Genomic DNA, 24,766 nt, shown 5'->3' on the forward strand with positions numbered 1-24,766 from the left:
ACTTCACTTCTCATATCTTCTGCTCCTTTCTCCCACAGCTGGTCAATTTGCCCACCCTCAGCTGTGTATTATGAAGGGAACAGCCAATGTAAGTTCTCCAGAAGTCTTCATACTCCTGGGCTTCTCTGCACGACCCTCACTAGAGCCCATCCTCTTTGCAGCTGTCTCAGTATTTTATGTGGTGTCCATTGTGGGCAATGTTGTCATCATTTTGGTCTCCTGTGTGGATGTGCATCTCCACACCCCTATGTACTTCTTTCTTACTAACCTCTCCCTCCTGGACATTTGCTTCACCACAAGCATTGTCCCACAACTTCTAGTCAACCTCTGGGGACCACAGAAAACCATAAGCTACAGAGGCTGTGTGGTCCAGTTCTACATCTCCCATTGGCTGGGTGCCACCGAGTGTGTCCTCCTGGCGGTCATGTCCTATGATCGCTACGCTGCCATCTGTAGGCCACTCCACTATGCTGTCATCATGCCTCCACAGCTCTGCCTTGGCCTGGCCTTGGCCTCCTGGCTCGGGGGTCTGACCACAAGCATGGTGGGCTCCACCCTCACCATGCTGCTGCCACTGTGTGGGAACAATTGCATTGACCACTTCTTTTGTGAGATGCCCCTCATTATGCAGCTGGCTTGTGTGGACACCAGCCTCAATGAGGTGGAGATGTACCTAGCCAGCTTTATCTTCGTGGTCTTGCCTCTGGGTCTCATCCTGGTCTCCTATGGCCATATTGCCCAGACTGTGCTGAAGATCAAGTCAGCAGAAGGGCAGAGAAAGGCATTCAACACCTGCTCATCCCACGGGGCAGTCGTATCCCTGTTTTATGGGAGCATCATCTTCATGTACCTCCAGCCAGCTAAGAGCAATTCTCATGAGCAGGGCAAGTTTATAGCCCTCTTCTACACCGTGGTCACCCCAATGCTGAATCCATTGATTTATACCCTGAGGAACAGGGATGTGAAGGCAGCACTCAGGCACAATTTTTTGGAGAACTGCTGTGTCTTTGCAGGGAAATAAGGACATGTGTGGAGACTCTAGCCTTTTACAAGGATGAAGAACAAGTTTAATGGTATCAAAAATTGATTTTGGAGGGCAGGATGTTTGGAATGTCATCTCTCTTCCTGTTATTATTTGACCTTGAGAAAGGTGGCAATCTGAGATGGCATGTGCTTATGCCCTGTTTTCAGACCCAGAAGAGGAGAAAACATTTTCTGTTTTCATGTTTTGTTAATTGTTTAAAATAATATATGCCATTGTGGGTAGCTAATATGCATGAGGTACTTTACACTGCTTTCCAATATGTGTAACAACTCAGTACAATGGTTATTACCCTCACAGAGCAATTTGGATTTAAACTAAGATTTGAGCCTGGTCCTATCCATTGTAGCCAACAGACAAGCATGCTATTCTGTCTATATCCTTCTCAGGAGGTGGAATCAAACATACAAAATTCTTAGTATTAGAATCTTGAGTTTCTTTGTCAGCAAATTAATAGTTATATTAGTAACATGCTATACTGATTTATTTATAGCTACAGAACTACTGACTTCCCTATTCAACTCTAGACCTTATGTTTTTGGTTTTCATTTACTTACTAATATATTTCCTTATTTTCTCATACACCCAATCCTGCATTCATTCATTCTCAAAAGGAGACATACTTATGGAGATTGTAAAAACAAGCAGGCAACATGGCTATAAGACACAAGGTTCACAGATCTGTCACTTGCTTTTTGGTTTAAAACTGAAAACTGCCTTTTAAAGTTGATAATGCTGCAGTTTTATACATGAGAAAATTCTGGGAAAACACACGAATGTATTATTGGGGCTGATAACAATTCAGCTTCTTGAAGGAGCTTCATTTCTCATGTAAATTAAGAGTTGGTAGGACTGTAAAAAGTGGTAACCAATAATTCATATATGTATGTATATATTGTCAAAATAAAATAAGAATATTATCAAAAATTTATGAAGCCAAAAGTTAGCAACATTTTTCTTTGACTTTTTATTTTCCACCTAATTGCCATACATTTGCTCACTCTCATGTGATGATGAGGCAGGCTAAAATAGAGAACCCAGGGTTGGCAGCAGGGGGCTAGGATTGCAAATGAGCCAATCCTGAACCACCCTTGATGTACCAATCAAGATAGCCTGCAGTGCAAGCCCTAATTTACATATCTGCACACCAATCAAAATGGCCTTCAACTGAACCAATCACAAAGCACTCTTAGCTTGTCCCCCATTTGCCCACAATGCATTCCCTCATTTGCATAAAAATCAGCCAATCCTAAAACACCAAGTGTTTAAGCCCTCCCCCTCTCATCAATAAAAGGTCAAGATGAACTCACTGGATACAACTCTCTCTCTTGAGTTTGACCATGATTACATTCTTTGGCATATACTATCCTGAGCCTGAGCTACTGTAGGCCACTGGGAGTGGTCTCTTGCTCAGGGGATCCTACCTGATCATCCTATCTGTAACAACTTAAAGCCTTGCTGTTACCGGCCTGTACTGTCTGTGAATTCCTTCTTGGCAGGACCCCAAATCTGGAGTAAGACTCTGATCTGATAGGAGCCTAGCCTCTTCCAGTGAGTCAGTAGCAGTGACAAACACTGTAGTCACAAATTTCTACTTTCTTTACTAATAAGAGTAACAATTCCACCTCATATACTTTGTGTGATCACTATTATTATTCTCATTTCTCAGCAATTTATCTGAATTATCTCATTAAATTTTCACAACAAAACTCTTTGTTAATTACTATCATTATCTCCATTTCATAAATGAGGAAACCAAGGCCCAAATTCACAGAGTTCACAAGGAAGCTAGGATTTTAATCCATCACCGTTGGTTGCAGAGCCCTCTGCTACTTGAGCATTTTCTTTATTAAATGATGCAGGAATGTCCACTTGACACAGTCTGCATAATGTTTTTGAAAATAATGCACATCCTTCCAAGGAGTATAATCCTTGATTTCAATCAACTATTATTTATAGGCCATTCAGACTACTTAAAAAATTTGTTGCATTATATGGTATATATATAGATTTCTTTCTTCCAGTGAATAATTTCCTTAAGTGAATCACCAGAATACATTTTACTGAGGCAAATACTAAAAATATTACCATAATATTAATTTCCTACACATGTTGCCCACCCATTGGCAGCTGAAAATGAAAACATTATGAGGCAGCTCAAATTACAAAATACATGAAATCCTGAATTCTGTTAACCACATCACAAATATCATATCCATTTCCTGCATATTAAATATTATATCATATCTACCTATTTGTTGTTATCTAAGTCTCTGTTTCACATTTCATCACCCTACATTTCTCTATAAAGCATTCCTAGGTATAAGAATCAGAAATACATAGTTCCATTTTCCCCTTGGCAGTGAGCAAAGGGGTGTCTATAATGCAAACCTCTGCTGCCTCCCAGGCTCAGTGACCACTGATTCACTGTGATTGCTGTAAAGTAGGGTGGAAACTGCATGCCAACTGTATGTCAACTGTATGTCAATTGTATTAACCAGGACCCTGCAAGAAACAGACACTCAAAGTGGGTAATTTGAATAGCATGGCATGAAAGGCAAAATTCCTAATACATGGGCAGGCCCTTGGGAAACTACAAGGGATAATGCAGCATGCTAGGCTACTCTCAATGGGGACTATTACTACTCATTGGAGCAGAGGAGACAGGGAGAGTAGTTATAGGAAGCTGGGGACAGAAGGGCTCTGTGGGGAAGGTTGCCAATGAACTGTGACATCAGGGGAGAGAAACACCCAGGTGTGATCTTCCCAGGAAGAGAGATGGAGATAAAATCTCTGACTTCATGCTACTCCCTCCTTACTATTTCCTGGCATGGCACCCCATTGGCTTAACTCAGTCCATGGCTGAAAGGCGAGGGAGCCCACTGACAGTCCATACAGATGGGCCTCAGGGACACAGGGTGGCTAGGAAAAAGTGGAAAATGAATCCAGAGGGGCAGAGAGATGACACCCAGAAGAGTTCATCTTCTTTCCTTGTCCTTAATTTAGGTCAAGGTTCACATCCCCAATTCCAGGGACATAGAAATTCCCGTTGAACACCATATCACCAGTAAGTGATGTCAACTTGGTGATAAGCTCATGAAGACCTAAAATTGTTAGCCACTACCAGAGTCCTTTGCATAACTTACCAGGATAAAGGGGGAGTGAAGCAATCATTTAACAAAACCTATAGCTGCTAAAGTCTCTGCTTCTTTATTTGGGATGAGGATCAGAGTTTTTAATCATAGTTATCTTCTACCACCCATTCCATCATCCCCTAACATTCTTCAGCATCTTGACTGCCACTTGCAATGTCTGATAAATATCAGTATAAACATAATGAAACTATAAAGAGACAAACAATAGAAAAAATCAGAGGCTTAACAAGAGACACAAAAGAGGAAAGATTGCATTAAACTTCCTTTTACTTAGAGAGATAAAAAATAATAAAGTAAAGTAAACACAAGACAAGCTGTTGTACTTCTTCCCTCTTTACAATATCCACATGTCTTTTTTTACCTTCTGATAATCCAGTGAGGAAATTTGAAGTGAAAATATAAACCCAAAATTTAAAAGAACACTGCTTTCAGTCAGATGATTACAAATTACCCACAGGGCAGGAGGAGACAAGGAACAACCTGAGGAAGTAACAGTGCCATTTCCATGGAGGTCTGGAAAACCCAAAACAAAAGGGCATAGGGGAAGGGAAAATGGGTTCCCAAAATATCCCCCCAACACACACACACACACATACACACACACATGAACACACCTCTTCCATGGTGTTTCCTTCCTCCTGTGTCTGATCTAGTATTCATGTTACAGCTCATTGGAATCTGAGCCACAGGTTAGCTGTAAAGAAATCATGATCTTACTGTAGATCCCCACAGAGACCAAAGGAAGCCACATCTCTCTTTCCACTAGCACATGATCTGTTATGATTAGTTCTTTCACCCAGAAAGTCATCAAGTCTGCCTGTCTGCAAGCAAAGATAAAAGTTATCTACTCTGCAGTCCATGAGAGAGAGATGATCCTCTCCATTCAATGGCCACCATTTCATTTGCCATCATGGGCCCCTGTCCTGCCTGAGCACTGAATCCATGAGAAGAAAGCCCAGGGATGAAGCTGCCTGCCTATGTGCCCTCCTGAGTCCAACAAGCTACAGTCTTTCTCAAGAACCTTCTGCATGGTCCTCTTCACACCTTTATTTCTCAGCATACAGATAAAGGGACCCTGGATAGTGGACACTAGGCAGGAGAAGAGGGTGAGGAATGTGCCCTGGTCTTGGCTCACCTTATCCCTGGGTTACAGACATATGTAAATTGTGGTCCTGTAGAAGAGGGACATGAATACCAGGTGGGAGGAAAGGGTGTGGAAGGCTTCCTGCCTTCAGCTGCCAACTTGATCAGCATGGCCACAGCATCAATACAGCAGTAGGAGACTAGCATCATGGTGAGAGGCACAACAATGATGAGATGACCAGAAGGAAAGCCAGGCCTGCTACACAGCTGGTGTTGATGCAAGAAATGCAGATGGCAGCTGGCATCTTTCAAGGTCACTGATGTCCCTTTAAGCCAAGCAAAGGCTGCCAGCTGCAGACACAGTTGAAGGTACCTCATGGCCATGCACTGAAGTGGCTTACCAACAGCCACTTAATGGTCAGAGGCCATGACCAAGAGGAGAAATCACCCAGTACCCACCACAGACAGGAAGGGAAGGAGTTGAAGGACATAACCTACATGAGTGATGGTTTTCTGTGGGCCCCAGAGGTTAATCAGTAGCTGGTAGATGCTACTCGGTTGAGTAGCAGAAATCCAGGAGAGATAGGTTGCTGAGGATAAGTACATGGGTGTGTGAAGCTGAGGAACCATCAGGGAGAGAAAGATGCTGGTTGAGCTGCCCATAATGCCCAGAATGTTCAAAAACCATGCTGATGACAAACAGGACCATCTCCAGCTTCAGAAGGGCAGAGAATCCTAGCAAAATGAAGTCTTCTCTCATTCCTTCTTTCCATCACCTTTCATTTCATATACCTATTTGGAGAGGTTAACTTGTATGCTTTTATTCATATAGAAAAATGGGCACAAACACACCTATACATTGGTTTTTCCCAGTAGTGAGGATGCATTTTCATTGTGCCATCCATAATTTTTAACTAGTCCCCTTCACCTGCTGATTGCCTGGAATTGTAGTAAATGAAGCTAAGTAAAGATATTTGACAGCAAACTGATGGAAGCTACAATTTAGCCTTCTAGTCTTGCCAAGTGAGTTAACTAGTTAGACACTTAAAATAATAATAATAACAATACATTTTATTTAATCAGAAATATGGTAAACAATATAATAAATGCACTTTTTTCAGAATCCATTAATATTGAGCCCATTTCTCAGCTACCTTATAACTTCTCCTAAAATTTGTGGAATAGCTTCAATTAATATGATCAGAACTCACTTTCCCATGATTATAAATTCAACTAAGAAAATGTGTTGGTGACCTGATGTGTGCAAGATGCAGCAGCATGAGCTGCAGATACAGACAGCAATGAGACACACCTATTTTTACTCACAAAAAGTCCTTGGAAAAATAACAGAGTGTGTTGCTCTTGAAACTATAAGGCCCTCCCATAACTTGCTTCTGAAATGTTGATGATTTGCTCCAATTCCTTGACACAGTGATTTACAGGTGGTGTTATCCAAAAGACTTAAAGAAGCTTGCTTAAAGGTGCAGGGATTTTCATTATGGCAAAATTCACTGACAAAATGAATAGAAAAATGAGGGATGTTATTTTGTGCATTTCAGGTGAACATATTACTATGCCCAGAGGTTAATAAAAGGGAATAAACAGAAACACTGTGCAGGGTCATTTTTGTAGTAGATTTGTTTTCTGACCTGCATTGGTTCAATGAGAGTGAACTAAATATTTACATTATTGAACAGACACTGGCCAAATATTTGGGTTGGGGACATGGAATTCCTCTAGAATATGGAAATTAAAAGAAAATGTGCTTCTTTAAAAAGGTTTATTTTCTATATATCAATAACTAAATATAGACTGTATGGAAATAATTGCCTACTGTCAACTCATTTTGGATGGAAGACCCAGCTCTGAAGAAGTTGAGACACCATGAAAATGGAGAATGGGTTAATGCATTGCTTTTGGGCAAAAAGAAACTGATGTCCACTTTCAAGAAATGTCCATTTTTGGTCAAATCAGAAAAAAGTTATTGCCAGATATGTAGTCTAATATAAAGAATAATTAGAACTGGAATTTTTAAAAAGTGAACATAATAGCTGTAATCAAACTGGCTGGCTTAAGGAATAACTTAGAAACTGAAACTATTATGAGCATAGCAAATCTCTAGATCTCATCTTGAAGATACATACCTAGAGCTAAATCATGTCAATATGAATAGCAAGCTTGAAATGGTAACATGGACACAGGGAATCATTTACACTAAATAGTCAAGGCACTTCACATGTGTTCACCACCTGCTCTGCTCCAGGTCTGGTGCTTGGTATCATAATGATACATAAGCCAAAATCCATGGTCTCAACCCACTGTCTTCTTGGAATTTCAAAAAAAAAAAAAAAAAAAAGGACTGGAAGATTAAGAATTCCTATACATGCTTTCCACATAATCTTCTTAATAAAAAACATAACAGCCTAACACTGTACACAAAATGACAATATTTTGGAAATTTTTCTCCCTTCAATTGCTAAATAGCATTCAGATTTGTCAATCTACCACCTGTAGGTTTGGTTAGTGTAAGTGCCTGCTGAGTCTGACCACTGCTGGGTCAACTAGAAGATTAAGTTCATTAACACTGGAAAAGTTATTGGACCTATGGTGATCTCATCAAATTGTAGAATACTTAAATAGTTACCATTTCCATTACATAATCAGTCAACATTTTAAAAGTGTATTTAAAAATTTGCTACAGTGTAAAGATTTCTCTGCCACAAACTTCACACAGATTTCATTTATATAAATACCTTGGCAATAGTTTAGAAAGCCTTTATCAATTTCCTATACCCTTAATATTTTTTATTAAGATTTATTCACACACCATACAATCATCCAAAGTATACAATCAATTGATCATATTACCATCATATAGTTGTTCATTCATCACCCCAATCTATTTTTTGAACATTTCCCTTGTACCAGAAAAAGTGAAAATAAGAATAAAAAAAGAGTAAAGAAAGAACACCCAAATCATTCCCCCCCTGCCTCCCACCCTATTTTTCCTTTAGTTTTTTGCCCCCACTTTTCTACTCAGCCATCCATACACTGGACAAAGGGGAGTGTGATCCACAAGGCTTTCACAATCACATTGTCATCCCATGTAAGCTACATTGTTAAACAATTATCTTCAAGACTCAAGGCAACTGGGTTGTGGTTTGATAGTTTCAGGGATTTACTGCTAGCTATTCCAATTCATTAAAACCTAAAAAGAGTTATCTATATAGTGCATAAGAGTGCCCACCAGAGTGACCTCTTGACTCCATTTGGAATCTCCCAGCCACTGAAACTTTATTTCATTTAATTTCACATCCCCCTTTTGGTCAAGAAGATGGTCTCCATCCCATGATGCTGGGTCCAGATTCACTCTTAATATTTTATTCTTTCCATCTGGCTGCTTTGTCTGCTGATACTAAGCTTCAATCTGGGTCATAATTTATATATACTTGTTCCATAGTCAAATGTCCCCATGTTTTAATAGTGGTGAGTATGTAGAAAATTGGGTAGGAGAACAACAGGAGAATTAAATGGGGGAGAAAACCATTCATAAACTCAGGAGGTACTATCTCTACAAAGGAAATGTCTGCAGACTTCCAGATGATGATATATTTCCAAAGGAGCAGAGTATAGCAGGTTGAGGAGCCCCACTATGCCAGGCATTTGTCATAATGGATGTAGCACTATAAAAGTTGCTGAGAAGACCAAGTCACCCTATCTCAGTGATTACATCTGCTTAATAAATCTTTCTTGAGTGAATTTTATTTCTCTGTACCTTCACTTTCTCCAACAAAAAACAGGGTTAATAATATTGAACTTGCTCTTATGTCAGGGCTCTTTGAATATCATGTTAATATGCACCACTTGTTCTGAACACTCAAGATTTGTCAGAATTTAAACTAAAACACAACCAACTAAATATTTGTAAAGGTATGTGGAAATTGAAAAAGTTTACCACACATCTTAAAAATATTTCACCTAACCATGGACATCCTTGATTATCTGTTATACAGAAGGGTTTATTAGTCAGATCTGTGAAACTGTGATCAAGCTCAAAGCCCTTTATCTTAGCATCTGAAACACAGATTCACACCCCCTGTGGACTTGGGTATAATCATGAGAATTGATTTCATCAGAGAAGGGAATATTAATAACTATATCGCAGGATTTCTCAGAGCTTTTCACGAACTACTTGCAATTGAAAGCACTCAAAATTTTGAGGAAAATAAGAATAATTATGGGGAATAAAAAATAAAATATATAATAAAATGTGAGTCTCATTAGATTATTCTAAACTTTGAAAAGCATCAATATGCCATGCTGAGAGCCCATCATCTTGAATAAGATACAGAAGCCAGCATGTCTGTTTAGGAAAAGTTGTCTTCTTACTGCAATAATGTTATCCACTCACATGAACATGCATTAATTTCTTGGAGGAAATGATGCATAGTTAGGATGAGATGCTGCCCCTGGATCAATGTAGCTCTGATGGAGAGCCTCTTTCCACAGTTATTCCTTTGTGTTAAAGGGGCAAGTGGTACATAGGGGAAGCCAGTGTATTCCCATGGGACAGAACAAGCTGATGGCCACCACCCAGCACATACCTTTGTCTTTACCAAGATCTTAAAAAAGAATTTCAGCTGAGTTTTGGGCTATAAAATGCCAGCAGTTGACCTCCTGTTCATCCATCTATGTTGCATGCAAAATTCTGTTATCTCTCTTTTTTATATTTTAACAATGTCTTGGTTCCAGTTTTGGAAGGGGAGACCTGGAGTTATTACAAATAGAAAGTAGAGGAGATAGAAGATAGATATGGTTGGTCTATTGATACAAAGTGACATAGGGAGACACACTTTTTGACTAAGTCAAGCTATAACTGGAGATGACCAAAAGAAACATAAACAAATGTCCTGATCAAGGAAATGCTTTCATCTGTGGTTCTCTTAGGAAAAACAAGCTGAAAAATCATTTACCATAGAGTTTTATAATCCTTTGTATATTATACAAAGCAGATATCTTTGAATAATGGTTTGCCACATAAATAAACTCATTAATGGTTTATATTTTTTGCTAGTAGCAGAAACCCATAGACAGATCACTTCCAGAGCAGTGTCTTGTGTGACATGGAAGGATGCAATGAACAAAACTTCCTGCAGTTAATGCAGATGTTTGGGAAAGATTGGGAGGGGACTTATGGGAAAGAGAAAAGTGAACTAGGAGAGTTTTCAGAAAAAGTGATTGCATGTTGACTGAGAAAGTTAATTTAGTTAATTTAGTTAAAATAGCAAGTACTAGAGAACAAGGACAAAAACAGTCCTTGATTAGATTATTTGACCAATTTATTACTGAAAATATATATAATATCACTTTACAGATGCAACTTGAAAATTAGGAGAGAAAGGAACATTAACTTTTAGAATATTGACCCAGAAGAAATAAGTATTCAGGGTGTTCAAAGAGCTCAGTTTCAAGGGATGGTGGGTATACAATGCCCACTAAAATGGAGCCACAATTCTAGTATCAGAAGATCAATTGTGCACTTGTTTACCCAGATCCACAGAATAATTTTTTTAACTTTTCTCCAGTACTTGAAAACATCACATTGCATTTAAGGGGAAAACATAAAAAATACACTCTTTATAAACTAACAAACTTTAATTCCTACCTAAGGCTCAGAGCCTTGCTTAAATGCTGGAGATACACAAAATAATGACAGAGTTACTTTGTTCATACACACAATCACCCAACCTATGGCATGATTTACAAAAAAGATTGTCAAAATAAGCAAATCGTATTTTACAAATATGTGCATACTGCTGAAATGATGAAAATATGAGCATAGTCTGAATAAGGCAATGATGGGAGCTGATAGGGTTTCAGTTGAATCTGGAAGAAAGTAATAGAAATTGAGGAGAGTCATTAAATTGGAGAGAGACAGTGGTGCTTGTGAAGAAGAAAAGATACTAATTTGTGAGCAATGTAAACTTTTAATTTTCTGCCTTTCCCAGGAAAGCAATGCAGTATTTATTTATTTAACCAAAAGTTATATGTCATTTCCTATGTGCTAGGCCCTATTCTAAGCAGTTTAATAAAATAAACTTATTATATCCTCATTCCAGTGGTAGATCAGAAAAGAACCAGTCATTGCATCTTTCTGGATGTGGATTCAATTCCAGAGTTTATCACTCACAAGCTCTTTAACAACGGACAAATTTGGTTTCCTCTAATATTCAGTTCCTATCCTTCAGTGTCTGCTCTCCACCTTCTTTTGGATATCAAAATCATGTGACATCTCAGGATCAGCTAGAATATCTGTTGCCAGCTCTGCTCATTCACAAATTCCTTGAAGAGTGGAAAACCATATATTTGAAACCAAAACTCTTATTTCACCCCTGCTGGGCAAGAGTGAATTAATACAATTCTTAAGGCATCAAGTAAGAAACAATGCCCCAAAATTCAAAAGAAACATTTATATGAGAATCTGAAAGATAGGAAAAATCAATTATAAGAATCGAGTTAACAATAAAAAGAAAAATTTGATCAAGTTGTTACACCCAAATTTTTAAATTCTGTAGTCTAATGCTCAAAAAGTCAATGACTTTGAAATTTAAAGAAACTCTTTGGTACTGAATTCCCTTTCTCATGTAAGAGAAAGCCATTGAGACAAGCTGTATGTTTTCCCAGTGGACAAAGCTAGGAGAGTGTCCACAGAAGTCCCAGCTGTGGAAAGCCGCCTCCCGAATCGGGCCTAGCGTATGCGCTGCAGCCTGCTCTAGAGTTACCCCCGCCCATCGAGTGAGCCAAGATGGCGCCTGCATCCTGTTTCCGCATAGTGACGCATGTATCCGCCACCCGCTCCTACCAATCGAAATCCTGTATACGCGATACTAGCCTAGAAGCTTATTGGTTGTTAATTGTGTATAAAAGGTCTTACCCGGACGGGGTAGGGTGAGACAGCCCACAAGGAGCCGTGCCTGACGGCCACATCGAGGCTGCTCTCCCACGAGGCGCCGTGCCCCGTGTGGGAACCAGTAACACAGAATGTTCATCTAGCTGTAGTAAAGGGCTTGCTTTCACAACTGCCGTGTGGTTCGAGTCGTGATTCATGACCAGGTTAGTTCGCGCAGTCTGCATCTCTCTCTCTCCTTCCCTGTTTCCCCTCGCCGGCCGGGAACCGGGGACCGAGCGGGGCAGCGCCGGACAAGTGGTGGCCCGTACGGGGAAGCTCCTCCTCCTGCCTCGCTCTCGACGGTCCCTCTGTGAGGAGAGCAGCGCTGCGCGTCGAGCTTACGGCGGACTTCCCGCGCCTGATCAACGCGAGAAGGTGAGTGCGTCTTATTACATGATAGTTAGGGCCCGTGGGTTTTCAGGTGACCCCGGGGGACTCGGAAGAGCTCTCCAAGTGACTGAAGTATAGTGCCGACTGCAATCATGGGGCAGTCCGGAAGTTCACCTCTCTTAGCTCCCTTAAAGAACCTTTTGAAACAACGGGGTATCTCGGTCAGGAAAAGCTCCCTTCAGCGTTTTCTTGATGATGTTGATACTTTTGCCCCTTGGTTTGCCTGCACCGGCAGCCTTAGCCTACCCTCTTGGATGAAGCTCGGTCGCGACATAGACCGAGCGCGCCAGACGGGCGTGTGTATGGACCCGATTCTAGTACCCATATGGGAGACCGTCCGTGCGGTCCTTGAACTAGAATCGGCTACCGGCCTAAGCCCGTCCTCTGTCTTGCAAGAAGCACGGTGCGCGCTCCAAGAAACCCAGTCAGTTTCGTCAGCGGACGGCTCCTGTAAGGGCAAACCGCCGGAGTCCAGTGACTCTGACTCAGAGTCAGATAGCGATACTGACGAGAAGGCGGAAGCATCCCCGCTAATTGAGTGGGAGGAGCCTCCTGCCACACCCGTGCGGCCTTCCGCCCCGCCAATGTCTACCGCTGCACCCCCAGGGACACCCCAGCTCCCAACTGACGCCTTGGGCGGTCCCACCAAAGGACCTTGCCGAGAGCTCCCTCTAGTGGCCATGCCCAGTAAATGTAATTATCCTTTGCTGCCAGACCCGGAAACCCCGATGGGTCGGTCAGGGGAGGGGCAACCTTTGCCGTACCCCCCGCCCGAGTATACAGGCCCTCAGGACCCTTTGCCATTAGGTAGTGGTGGGAGACATTTCTGGAGATGGAACCCTTTCACAACATTTAGACCTTTTGGCATGCTGGGTGGCTACCAGCCACTTGAGCCGCAGCCAGTCTCAGAAATGTACCCGGTTATTATCAATCCCCAAGGTGGCAATCGGCACGAATCATATGATTACAAACTATTGAGGGAATTGAGGCAGGCCGTCCATCAGTATGGCCCCAATGCCCCTTATACCTTGAACATGATCGAGAACCTCTCTGCTCTAAATCATACACCCGCAGATATTTTTCAGCTAGCCCGTGCTTGCTTGCCGTCAGGCCGATTCATAGATTGGAAAGCATGGTTTGAGGAGTTAGCTGAAGAGCAGGCCGCAAGGAATGCGGCGGGGAGACGTGGCGGGTGGAATGCTGACATGCTGTTGGGGAGAGGCGCCCATGCCCAGAACCAAACGGGTTTCCCACAAGAGGTCTATGCCCAGATCTTCCGCTGTTTTGTGGGTGCCTGGAAAAAGCTAACAGGTGAGGGAGAGGCTCAGGCCTCACTCAGCAATATACACCAAGGCCCCACAGAACCATTTGCGGATTTTGTAGCCAGGATGCAAACCGCAGCTGAGAGAATCTTCTCAGATCCAGGAGTAGCAGAGACTGTGGTTAAGCAAATGATTTTTGAGCAGTGCAACAAGGAGTGCAAAGTTATCCTGGCACAAAACAGAGCAAAAAATTTGACAGAGTGGGTCAGGCTCTGTAGAGATGCTGGCAGCCCTTTAATTAATGCAGGTCTAGCTGCCATGCTAGCCAGCTCCCTACAGGTGGCTACAAAAAGCCCGAGAACCTTAGGGGCAAAGTCTAATGGGTGCTATGGCTGTGGCCAATCAGGGCACTTTAAGAGAGATTGTCCCAATAGACGTCAACCCCCTGCCACTCAACGGTTTGGCGAACCAGGTGCAGCAACCAGGCCGTGTGGCCGTTGCCACAAAGGCCCCCACCGCGCAGAAGACTGTAAATCGGTTTTCGATGCGCAGGGTAGACGCCTCTCTGGCCGCCCCGAGCAGATTCCAAAAAACGGGAAGAGGGGGTCCGCCCTTTCGACGGACCCCCTTGCATGCCATTCGACAACACAGGATCCGATCAAATTCGTGCGTCCCCCGGCTCAGCAGGACTGGACCTCTGTGCCACCTCCAGACTCGTACTAACCCCCTCCATGGGTGTCCAGTTAGTAGGGACCTCCTTCAAGGGGCCCTTACCGGCTGGTACTGTAGGGCTCATATTGGGAAGAGCATCCACGGCCCTGAAAGGATTAACAGTTATACCAGGACTTGTAGATTCAGATTTCACAGGCCGTGCCCAAGTTATGGTTCAATCTCAGCGGGGCACCTTAGTCATTGCAGAAGGTGATAAGCTGGCGCAGCTCCTGCTCTTACCCAGCTTACATGCAGTCTTTCCAAGCAGAATCAGACAGAGAGGGGAAAAAGGGTTCGGATCCAGTGGAGCGATTTTTGAGGGACTCCATATGTCCCTGGAGTCTCGACCTATGCTAACCATTAAGGTGCAAGGCAGATCTTTCTTGGGCCTGCTCGATACAGGGGCCGATCGGTCTATCATAAGACAACAAGAATGGCCCCCCACCTGGCCAACGAGCAGGGCGGAAGAGCCCATTAGAGGAATAGGCCAAATTTCAGCGCCCATGCTCAGTGCAGCTGCCCTTCATTGGGCCGATGAAGAAGGACACCAAGGCAGTTTCCAGCCTTATGTATTAGCCCTGCCTGTGTCTTTGTGGGGAAGAGACATTCTGACCCAAATGGACGTTACTTTAATTAGCGGCTACTCCCCAACCTCTAAGCGACTGCTAAAAGAAATGGGGTATACCCCCGGCAAGGGTTTAGGAGCTTCACTGCACGGACGTGCGGAGCCTATACAAGCTGCCCCCAAGTCTGACAGACGAGGCTTGGGTTTTTCATAGGGGCCACTGAGGAGAGATTCCCACCCACACCTATAAAACTAAAATGGAAAACCGAGGCTCCGGTGTGGGTGCCTCAGTGGCCCTTGCCACAGGAAAAACTTGCAGCGTTGCACGCCCTAGTATCAGAACAACTAGAAAAGGGCCATATCGCCCCTTCCACGTCACCGTGGAACACCCCTATATTCGTAATAAAAAAGAAATCTGGTAAATGGAGACTGCTACATGATCTAAGAGCTATTAACGATTGCATGGAGCCTTTAGGGCCCGTTCAGATGGGACTGCCCCTCCTCTCGGCATTACCGGAGCACTGGTCGATTTTCATCATAGATCTGAAAGATTGCTTCTTTTCTATTCCGCTCCACCCTGAAGACACCCCTAAGTTTGCCTTTACTGTGCCCTCTAGTAATCAAGAGGAGCCCTGTCAACGCTTTGAATGGACAGTCCTGCCCCAAGGCATGGCTAATAGTCCTACCATGTGCCAGCTGTATGTCGCTGCGAAGCTAGCTAGCACTCGGCAGCAGTTCCCTCAAGTGAAAATCATCCATTATATGGATGACATTCTCTTAGCCCATAGAGACACAGATCTTCTTAAAACAGTTTTGTCACATTTAGTCCTTAGTCTTAGAGAAGCTAACCTAGAGATTGCCCCTGAAAAAATCCAAATGACTGACATTACCACTTTCCTGGGGGCGAAAGTCGCACCCACTCATGTTTCCCCCCAAAAGGTGTCTCTCAGGCTAGACAATATACACACTCTCAATGATCTACAAAAACTCATGGGGGATATCAATTGGATCCGTCCATACCTAAAAATACCCAATGTCAAACTAACACCTTTGTTCGACCTGTTGAAGGGGGATTCTAATATAAACTCACCTCGAAGCTTCACTCCAGAGGCAAGGCGAGCACTATGCCAGGTGGAACAGGCGCTCAGTGGCGCTGCATTGAAGAGAATAGACCCTGATGAGCCTTTTGAAGCCTGCGTGCTGCCGACAGAATTACAGCCCACTGCGGTACTGTGGCAGCGGGGGCCGCTGCTCTGGGTCCACCCTGGAGTTTCCCCCAAAAAAGTCCTAGAGCACTATCCTACAGCGGTTGCAGACTTGGCCCTAGAATGCATTAAAAGGGCTGTGCAGCATTTCGGTCAGCAGCCCAAAAATCTCAGGGTGCCTTATTCTTCCCAGCAGCTTGAGATACTCACCGGATGCATAGATCAATGGGCCATTCTCCGGTGTACATTTCTTGGTCCCATTAACAATCAGTTCCCTAAGGCTCCTCTCTTGCAGTTTGTCACCCGGCACCCAGTGATTTTTCCCAAAGTAACCTCTCCTAGGCCACTAGCAGGCGCCCCCACCGTATACACGGACGGCTCCAGCTCTGGAACAGGGGCGTATTGTGTGGAGGGGGACACTCCTAAAACAGTGCTCTTCCAACCACAAAAGCCTCAATGGGTAGAACTGCAGGTTATCATTGCAGTCCTGGAAAGCCTTTCCGAGCCCTTAAATGTCGTCTCGGATTCTGCTTATGTTGTGAACTCTGTACAAATTTTAGAAACGGTGGGCATTGTTAAACATTCCTCTACAGTAAGGACGTTCTTTGCCAAACTACAGGAGGTTATATGGACCAGGCAACACCCTTTTTACATAACCCATATTAGAGCCCACACAGGTTTGCCTGGCCCTATGGCCCAGGGGAACCATAGCGCAGATGTAGCCACTCGACAGCTGCACATCTTTCCGACGCTGGTACCGTATCAACAAGCCCGAGAATTCCATGCCAAGTTTCACATCAATGCAGGTACCCTAGCTAAGCGGTTCAGCATACCACGTGCAGCTGCTCGAGATATTGTCCGAGCCTGCAACAATTGTGCAGAGCAGAGAGCAGTCCCCTCGGTTGGGGTCAACCCTAGGGGTCTCACCCCAGGGGATACTTGGCAGATGGATGTCACTCATCATTCAGAGTATGGTAAGATCAAGTACTTACATGTGTCGGTGGACACATGCTCCCAAGTTTTATTTGCCTCTGCTGAACCAGGAGAAAGAGTCTCCCACGTCATTGCACACTGCCTTGCTGCATGGGCAGCTTGGGGTAAGCCAAAGACGTTAAAGACGGATAACGGGCCTGCCTACACTAGTAAATCCTTCCAAAAATTTTGTGACAACATGGATGTCCAATTAAAACATGGCATCCCCTATAACCCTCAGGGGCAAGGAATCATTGAAAGAGCGCACAGATCTCTCAAAGACTTGCTTAAAAAACAGAAAGAGGGTATAGGCCACGGCCTGTCCCCAAAAGCTCGACTGTCTGTAGCCTTGCTCACATATAATTTTTTAAACGAAAATTCACAAGGAATGACACCTGCCCTGCAACACACCACCCCGAGTCCTCCGCATAGAGGTCTAGTCCGTTGGAAGGATGTCCTGTCGGGGCAGTGGAAAGGCCCTGACCCGGTGCTCAGCTGGGCCAGAGGCTCTGTTTGTGTTTTTCCCCAGGAACCAGGACGTCAACCAGTGTGGGTTCCGGAAAGACTGGTGAGAACCGTGACATCACCTGAAGAAGCCAAGGAACAGCTGTCAGAAACGCCAACGAATATACAACCTGAACCATTAGACCAAGCCTCCGACCCTGCTGATGATGGCGACGACCGACAAGACGATAATAGTAGGACTGACCACCCCGCGGTTGCCCAAAAAGAGGATCGGTAACTCTGTTCTTTGCTCTCCTATAGCAATCCTTCTAATCTGCCTTTTTCTTTTTAGTGGAACTATATTTCCTCCACAAGCTTCAACGAGTCCTTCCCCCTCACCAATGACACACTGATCCTCTCTTTTGCTAACCTCTCTGTCAAGGTTGTCAACACCACAGTTGCGGCGAATGCTACTTGTGAAACTGGTAATGGCGAGTTAAGTAAGGGAGTCTTGCTTGAATTTCTTAACGTTACAGGGAAGAGCCGCCAGTCTTGTGAAGGGATCTTGAGTAAAAAGGAGACTCAAAGGTGCCTTTTCCTTCCAGGGCTTGCTCCTACAGTCTGCAAACCGTTCCAAAGACCCGGATGCCTCGCCGCCCCGCTATCCTAGTGTATCGCCCAAGTTATGTCTGGCTCCCCGTCAAGGCAACCGACTGGGTTGGCCCTGTTTCTCAAGTTGTTTCACTTAACAATATCCCCTTCTCTAAGTCTAGGCGTCCAAGAGGCATAAAAGAATGGCTATCGAATGCTGCCAGTGTAGCTTCCTCTTTGTTTGTCCCAACGATCGGGCAGGCTGTGCTACAAGCATGGACAGATCGGCAGCTCGCCATAACGATGGAAACGGTAAATGGCTTGGTCAACCTTACCCGAGACGTGCTACGCCGCCACAATCAGATGCTGAACTTAAATTTCCAGGCCATTCAGAAACTCCAAGCGGAGATAGATGAACTTGGACTGGAAATAGATGGACTCTGGAGAGTGCTTCAGCAAACATGTGACACCCGGTGGCTTACAGTTAAACTCTGTGTCACTCCTGTCAGGGCCAACGTGACCGGAAGCATTTCCAGAGTCTCTGATTGGCTGAAAAGGTCATATTTTCCTGAATTTGTTAATCTCTCCCAACAGGTGGAATCTAGTTTAGACACAATTGGGGGGATCAAGTTAAAACCCGTTAAAGTCGATCTCTCCGGGTTAAGCGAGGTTCTACAGAAACTATTGCACAGTGTTTCTTCCTGGTTCTCTTGGCCCAATTTAACTAATTGGATCCTCATTGCAGTGGGATTATTGGTGGGATTAGTCGTTGTTAAATGTTTGCTAGAACGCCTGTTTCAAGCGCAGCAGCAATTGCGTGTTACCACTATGATGGCTATGACTCCCACCTCTGTTACCCCCGATAGTGACCGATTTATTAACCATACCCCTTCCTGGTCGCCTCAGGTGGGGCGCTTTGGAGCAAAATTTGTAGCGAATCGCATGGCTGTTTCTCGGGTGTAAAAGGCGACACCAGTAGTCATAATTTTGTCTCAGGTGGGTCTCTAGGGCAGAGTCCTAGTTGTGGCCAGACTGGACCCTAGCCATTGCACAGAGACACCTAGTGACACCCCCGACTCTGGTTACTGCTGTTCCTGCCCCCGTCGTTGTTCCCCAGTTGCCAGGCAAAGCACTGCAGGGAGAGTCACGTTGCTTCCAGCTTACGGACTCTCCGGTCTCCATATGACGTGAGCATTCTGGTTGGTGCTAGAGGCTCCGCCGCTGGATGGCTGAGGCCTAGTCCAGACTCCCCAAAGCACCAAAGAGGTTGTGAACCATTTGGGTTCACGGGAGCACGCTCATCACTGGAGACACTGGGTCAAAAATAAATAAGAAAGGGGGAGATGTGGAAAGCCGCCTCCCGAATCGGGCCTAGCGTATGCGCTGCAGCCTGCTCTAGAGTTACCCCCGCCCATCGAGTGAGCCAAGATGGCGCCTGCATCCTGTTTCCGCATAGTGACGCATGTATCCGCCACCCGCTCCTACCAATCGAAATCCTGTATACGCGATACTAGCCTAGAAGCTTATTGGTTGTTAATTGTGTATAAAAGGTCTTACCCGGACGGGGTAGGGTGAGACAGCCCACAAGGAGCCGTGCCTGACGGCCACATCGAGGCTGCTCTCCCACGAGGCGCCGTGCCCCGTGTGGGAACCAGTAACACAGAATGTTCATCTAGCTGTAGTAAAGGGCTTGCTTTCACAACTGCCGTGTGGTTCGAGCCGTGATTCATGACCAGGTTGGTTCGCGCAGTCTGCATCTCTCTCTCTCCTTCCCTGTTTCCCCTCGCCGGCCGGGAACCGGGGACCGAGCGGGGCAGCGCCGGACACCCAGCCTCTCTCAATGGCAGGAATCAAATGAGCAGTTATCTCTTTGACCAAAGTCTGACTCATTCCTCTGAGTGCTTGACCAGTAGCATGACGGGGCAGAGGGAAGGCAGCAATGTCTTCATTGTTAGCAAAGGCAGTGATGTCAGACATCTCAAGGTGTTTCTACTCCTCACTTTAGCAATGAGGTCATTGAACTTGGATAAACTCTCCACTTTTCTTACCTCTATATCATTTGTAAAGTAGTAGATTCTATCATCTCTAAAAGTCTCTTAAGTTCTGCAACTCTAAAGATCTAGGTCGGGTAGTTCTAAAACTAGTTATAAGTAGTTATAAGTTCTCAAGTTCTAAACTCTAAAAAGTTCTAAGTTCTAAAGTTGTGCCTCTCTAGATAATGATCTAGTTAGTGATGAGAACACTGCTGGGCAAATCTGCAGTCATGATAAAGAGAAATGACTCCATCTATTGGTTCTAAAACTGACCAAAGCCTCACAGGGACGTAGTCATATTGCCAATGAACTTCATTTTCACCACCCCCACCCCAGACCCATTCAATGAATAACTTCTCAATGCATGTCATAGTTTGATTCATTCTATTACTTATAAAAAACATATAGAGTGATGATGGGAGCTTAGTCTAGGTAACAAAGAATTGTCCTACATGCATATCCATTAGCTGTATAGGGCAAAACATAATTTTTAGAAACCAATGATAATTAAAAATGCATGATTTTTCCTAGTCTATGTGTTCTATTCCATCCAATGAGGCTGAACTAACACCCAAACTCAAATCTGAAAGAAAAGTTCTAGGTCTGGGTAAGCTGGAGTAAACATACTCTACCTGTGTCTTCCACTGAATAAACCTATAAAATCTGGATGGAAAACACAGAAGAGCTATCTGAAGACCCTAAAACATAAACAGTAGCAGGTACATTGATGAAGACCAAAATAAAAAATAGCAACAAACAGATGGTGAGTGCACCATTTTTTTCCTTCCATCTTCCCAGACATGGGTGTAATTACAGAAGTATGCAGCTGAGTACAGTAACTAAAGCCCCATATTTCTGCTCAGAAGACCAAAAAGGGATCCCCAAGAAAACTAGAAATTACAGAGCAGATGACAGTGGAGAGAACATAAGAAAGTGACTCACAAAGTTGTTTATAATTCCTGGACTAATCCCCAAGCTGTGCACAAATGGATCTGATCCTAATTAGCTTACCAAAGATTTTAAGAACTGATCAAACAGATTGACCACTGTCCAAGTGCCAGACTGGCTACTGGGTACTACACATGGGAGACAGATTCAAATAGCACTACACAGCCAAAGAAACTGACAAAGGAGCCACAGCTCATGGAAGGTGAGTTGAAACTTGCAACCCCAGACTCATAATATTCAAAATGTCCCAGATACATTCAAAAATTACTTCACCTTTAGAGAACCACAGAAAGTTCAATTTGCACAGAAAAAGACACTTACAGGTGCCAATGCCAACATGACATGATGAAATGATCTGATAAATGATTTAGAGTGTATAAAAAAATGTGCCAACAAGCAATGAAAATAAATTAAAATATAGAAATAATCAGTAAAAAAATAGATACATAAAATGGAACCAAATGGAAATTGTAGAACTGAAAAATCCAACATCCTGAATGGAAATGATGGGGGAAAGAGTCAGTAAAATTACAAACAGATCAAATAGAAGGGATCTAATCTTAAAAATAGAGAAAATAGGGAAATTGTGAACAGAGTCTCAAGAACCTGTGGGGCAATAATAAAGAGTCAAATATTCATATCATTAAGAGTCCTAGAAAGACAGAAGAAAAAGTGTGGTGCTGAAAAAAATGAAGAAATAATTGCTGAAAACTTCCTAAATTTGGAAATATATATATATATATATATATATATATATATATATATATATATATATACACAGACTCAAGAACAAGGATAAACCCAAAGAAATCCACTCAGGCAAATCAACATCAAATAGCTGAAAGCTACAAGTAAAACAAAACAAAACAAACAAAAAAAGAACTTGAAAACAGCCAAAAGAATATCACGTGTTAGTGATAGGGAAAAAACACTCAAATGAATGGATTTCTGTTAGAAACAATAGAGGACAGATATAAGTGCCACAACATTTTTAATGTGTTGAAAGAAAACAATGATAAAAACAGATTGCTATACCCAGCAGAAACAGTCTTCAAGAATCAAAGTGAAATAAAACATTCTCAAATGGAAGAAACTAAAATAATTCCTTGAGAGATCTTCTGTAAAAAAAAGCTGAAGGAAGTTCTTCAGTCAGAAGGAAATGTATAGTAGAAGGAAGAGTAAGAAGGCAAATTTGTGTAAATATATCACCTTTCTCCTCTTGAGTTTTTTACAATATATTATATGGTTGAAAGCAAAAATTATAGAATTGCTGTTGGGCTCATAAATGTATGTAGATACCTAAGACAACTCTAACATAAAAGAGGAAAGGCAAAGGGAAAATAGATAAATCATTGGAGGAGAACCTAAGATGGTGGCTAGGTGAGACAGGGCAAAAAAACTCCTCCATGAAAAATGTTAGATAAAAACCAGAAAGTGACCAAGAACACCCATTCCAGTGTAGCACCAGCCAGACAACTTCTGCTACATCTACAGGGAACGTGCATTTGGTGAAACCAGGAGTCTGCATTCTGAAACGAGTAAGTCAGCTGAAAGTCTGGCAGCTGCACTGCAGTGTGGGGAAATGGTGGGCTGGTGTTTGGAGACAGACTAGTTCTTTAAAAAAAAATCCCAGGAGTGGCTGCAGATATGACAGGGAGAGCCGCACAGTGAAGCACAGCGGGAGCGGGCTGGGCTAATGCCTCAGTGTCTGGCATGGAGGATACCCCTTCCCACACCTACTGGTGATTGTCTCAGGCCCAGGGGAGCAGAAGGGAGCCAAAAGGAGAAAAAAAACTGCATTCCTTGCAGCCATCTCCCCAGCAGGCTGGGTACTTTCCTACCCAGCACCAGACCCACAGCCCACAGCAGTTCCAAGAAACCCAGTGTGATGAGTCTTTCCCACAGCACTGCACACATGCCACAATATCAGCTGTGAACAGTGGCCTTTAGTGCACCCACAGCTGATTGTCCCGGAGCTGGGAGGGTGGAGCTGTGCAAAAAGGGGAAGTCAACCCATCCCATTCAACCATCTTTGAAGTGGGCTGGGAGTGCCCCCACACAGCCCAGCAACCCAGGGCTTCCCTGGAGGCTGGTGCACACTTGTGATGTGGTGTGGCCCTCCATCAGCAGAGGTCCTGGAAGAGCACAGCAGGGAAGGGGGAACCACTCGGAAATCCCAGGGACCCTATGTGAATACCAAGGACTTTTGGGTCAGTGGCAGAGACAATCTGTAGTAAGACTGAAATGAAGGCTTAGGCTCCTGCAACAGCCTCAAATCTTCAGGAACACCTGGGAGGTTTGATTATTAAAGCTGCCCTGCCTCCCTAACCACCCAGACACACCCCAAATTCAGGGTGGATGGCACCAACAACACACCCAAACTTAGTGCACCAATTGAACCCCACAAGAATCAGATCCCCACACACCACAAAGACAAAGTTGGGAGGAACTGACTTGAGGGGAAGAGGTGACTCATGGAGACCATCTGCTGGGTAGTTAGAGAAAGTGTATGCCACCAAGCTGCAGTTCTGACAAATTAGAGATGAAGTAAAGCAAATGCCAAGAGGCCAAAAACAACAGAAAATCTTAAAGCATATGATAAAACCATATGATATGGATAACTCAAACCCAAACACCCAAATCAAAAGATCAGAAGACACACAGTACTTGGCACAACTAATCAAAGAACTACAAACAGGCAACAAGAGCATGGCACAGGATATAAAGGACATGAAGAAGAGCATGGCAGAGGATATAAAGGACATAAAGAAGACCCTAGAAGAGCATAAAGAAGAAATTGCAAGAGTAGATAAAAAAATAGAAGATCTTATGGAAATAAAAGAAACTGTAGGCCAAATTAAAAAGACTCTGGATACTCAGAATACAAGACTAGAGGAAGTTGAACAACAACTCAGCCTCCTCCAGGACCACAGAACAGAAAATGAAAGAACAAAAGAAAGAATGGGGGAAAAAATTGAAAAAATCAAAATGGATCTCAGGGATATGATAGATAAAATAAAACATCCAAATTTAAGACTCATTGGTGTCCCAGAAGGGGAAGAGAAGGGTAAAGGTCTAGAAAGAGTATTCAAAGAAACTGGGGAAAACTTCCCAAACCTTCTACACAATATAAATACACAAAGCATAAATGTCCAAAAAACTCCAAATACAATAAATCCAAATAAACCAACTCCAAGACATATTCTGATCAGATTGTCAAATACTGAAGAAAAGGAGCGAGTTCTGAAAGCAGCAAGAGAAAAGCAATTCACCACATACAAAGAAAACAACATAAGACTAAGTAGTGACTACTCATCAGCCACCGTGGAGGTGAGAAGGCAGTGGAAGGACATATTTAAAATTCTGAGACAGAGAAATTTCCAGCCAAGAATACTTTATCCAGCAAAGCTCTCCTT

The 24,766-nt window shown here is 43.5% G+C and overlaps 2 protein-coding genes across 6 annotated transcripts in view; both read left to right on the forward strand.

Annotated features, from left to right (window-relative positions):
• Positions 1-24,766, forward strand: part of LOC119524586 (zinc finger protein 596-like) — a 1,058,357-nt gene that overhangs the window by 915,663 nt on the left and 117,928 nt on the right. The gene's annotated exons all lie outside the window — the stretch shown is intronic.
• Positions 71-1,021, forward strand: LOC119524590 (olfactory receptor 2C3). The gene has a single exon (XM_037823314.1). It carries the CDS (start codon positions 71-73, stop codon positions 1,019-1,021), a length of 951 nt encoding a protein of 316 aa, XP_037679242.1.

This window comes from Choloepus didactylus, assembly GCF_015220235.1.
Source record: "Choloepus didactylus isolate mChoDid1 chromosome 11 unlocalized genomic scaffold, mChoDid1.pri SUPER_11_unloc2, whole genome shotgun sequence".
Classification (NCBI taxonomy): domain Eukaryota; kingdom Metazoa; phylum Chordata; class Mammalia; order Pilosa; family Megalonychidae; genus Choloepus; species Choloepus didactylus.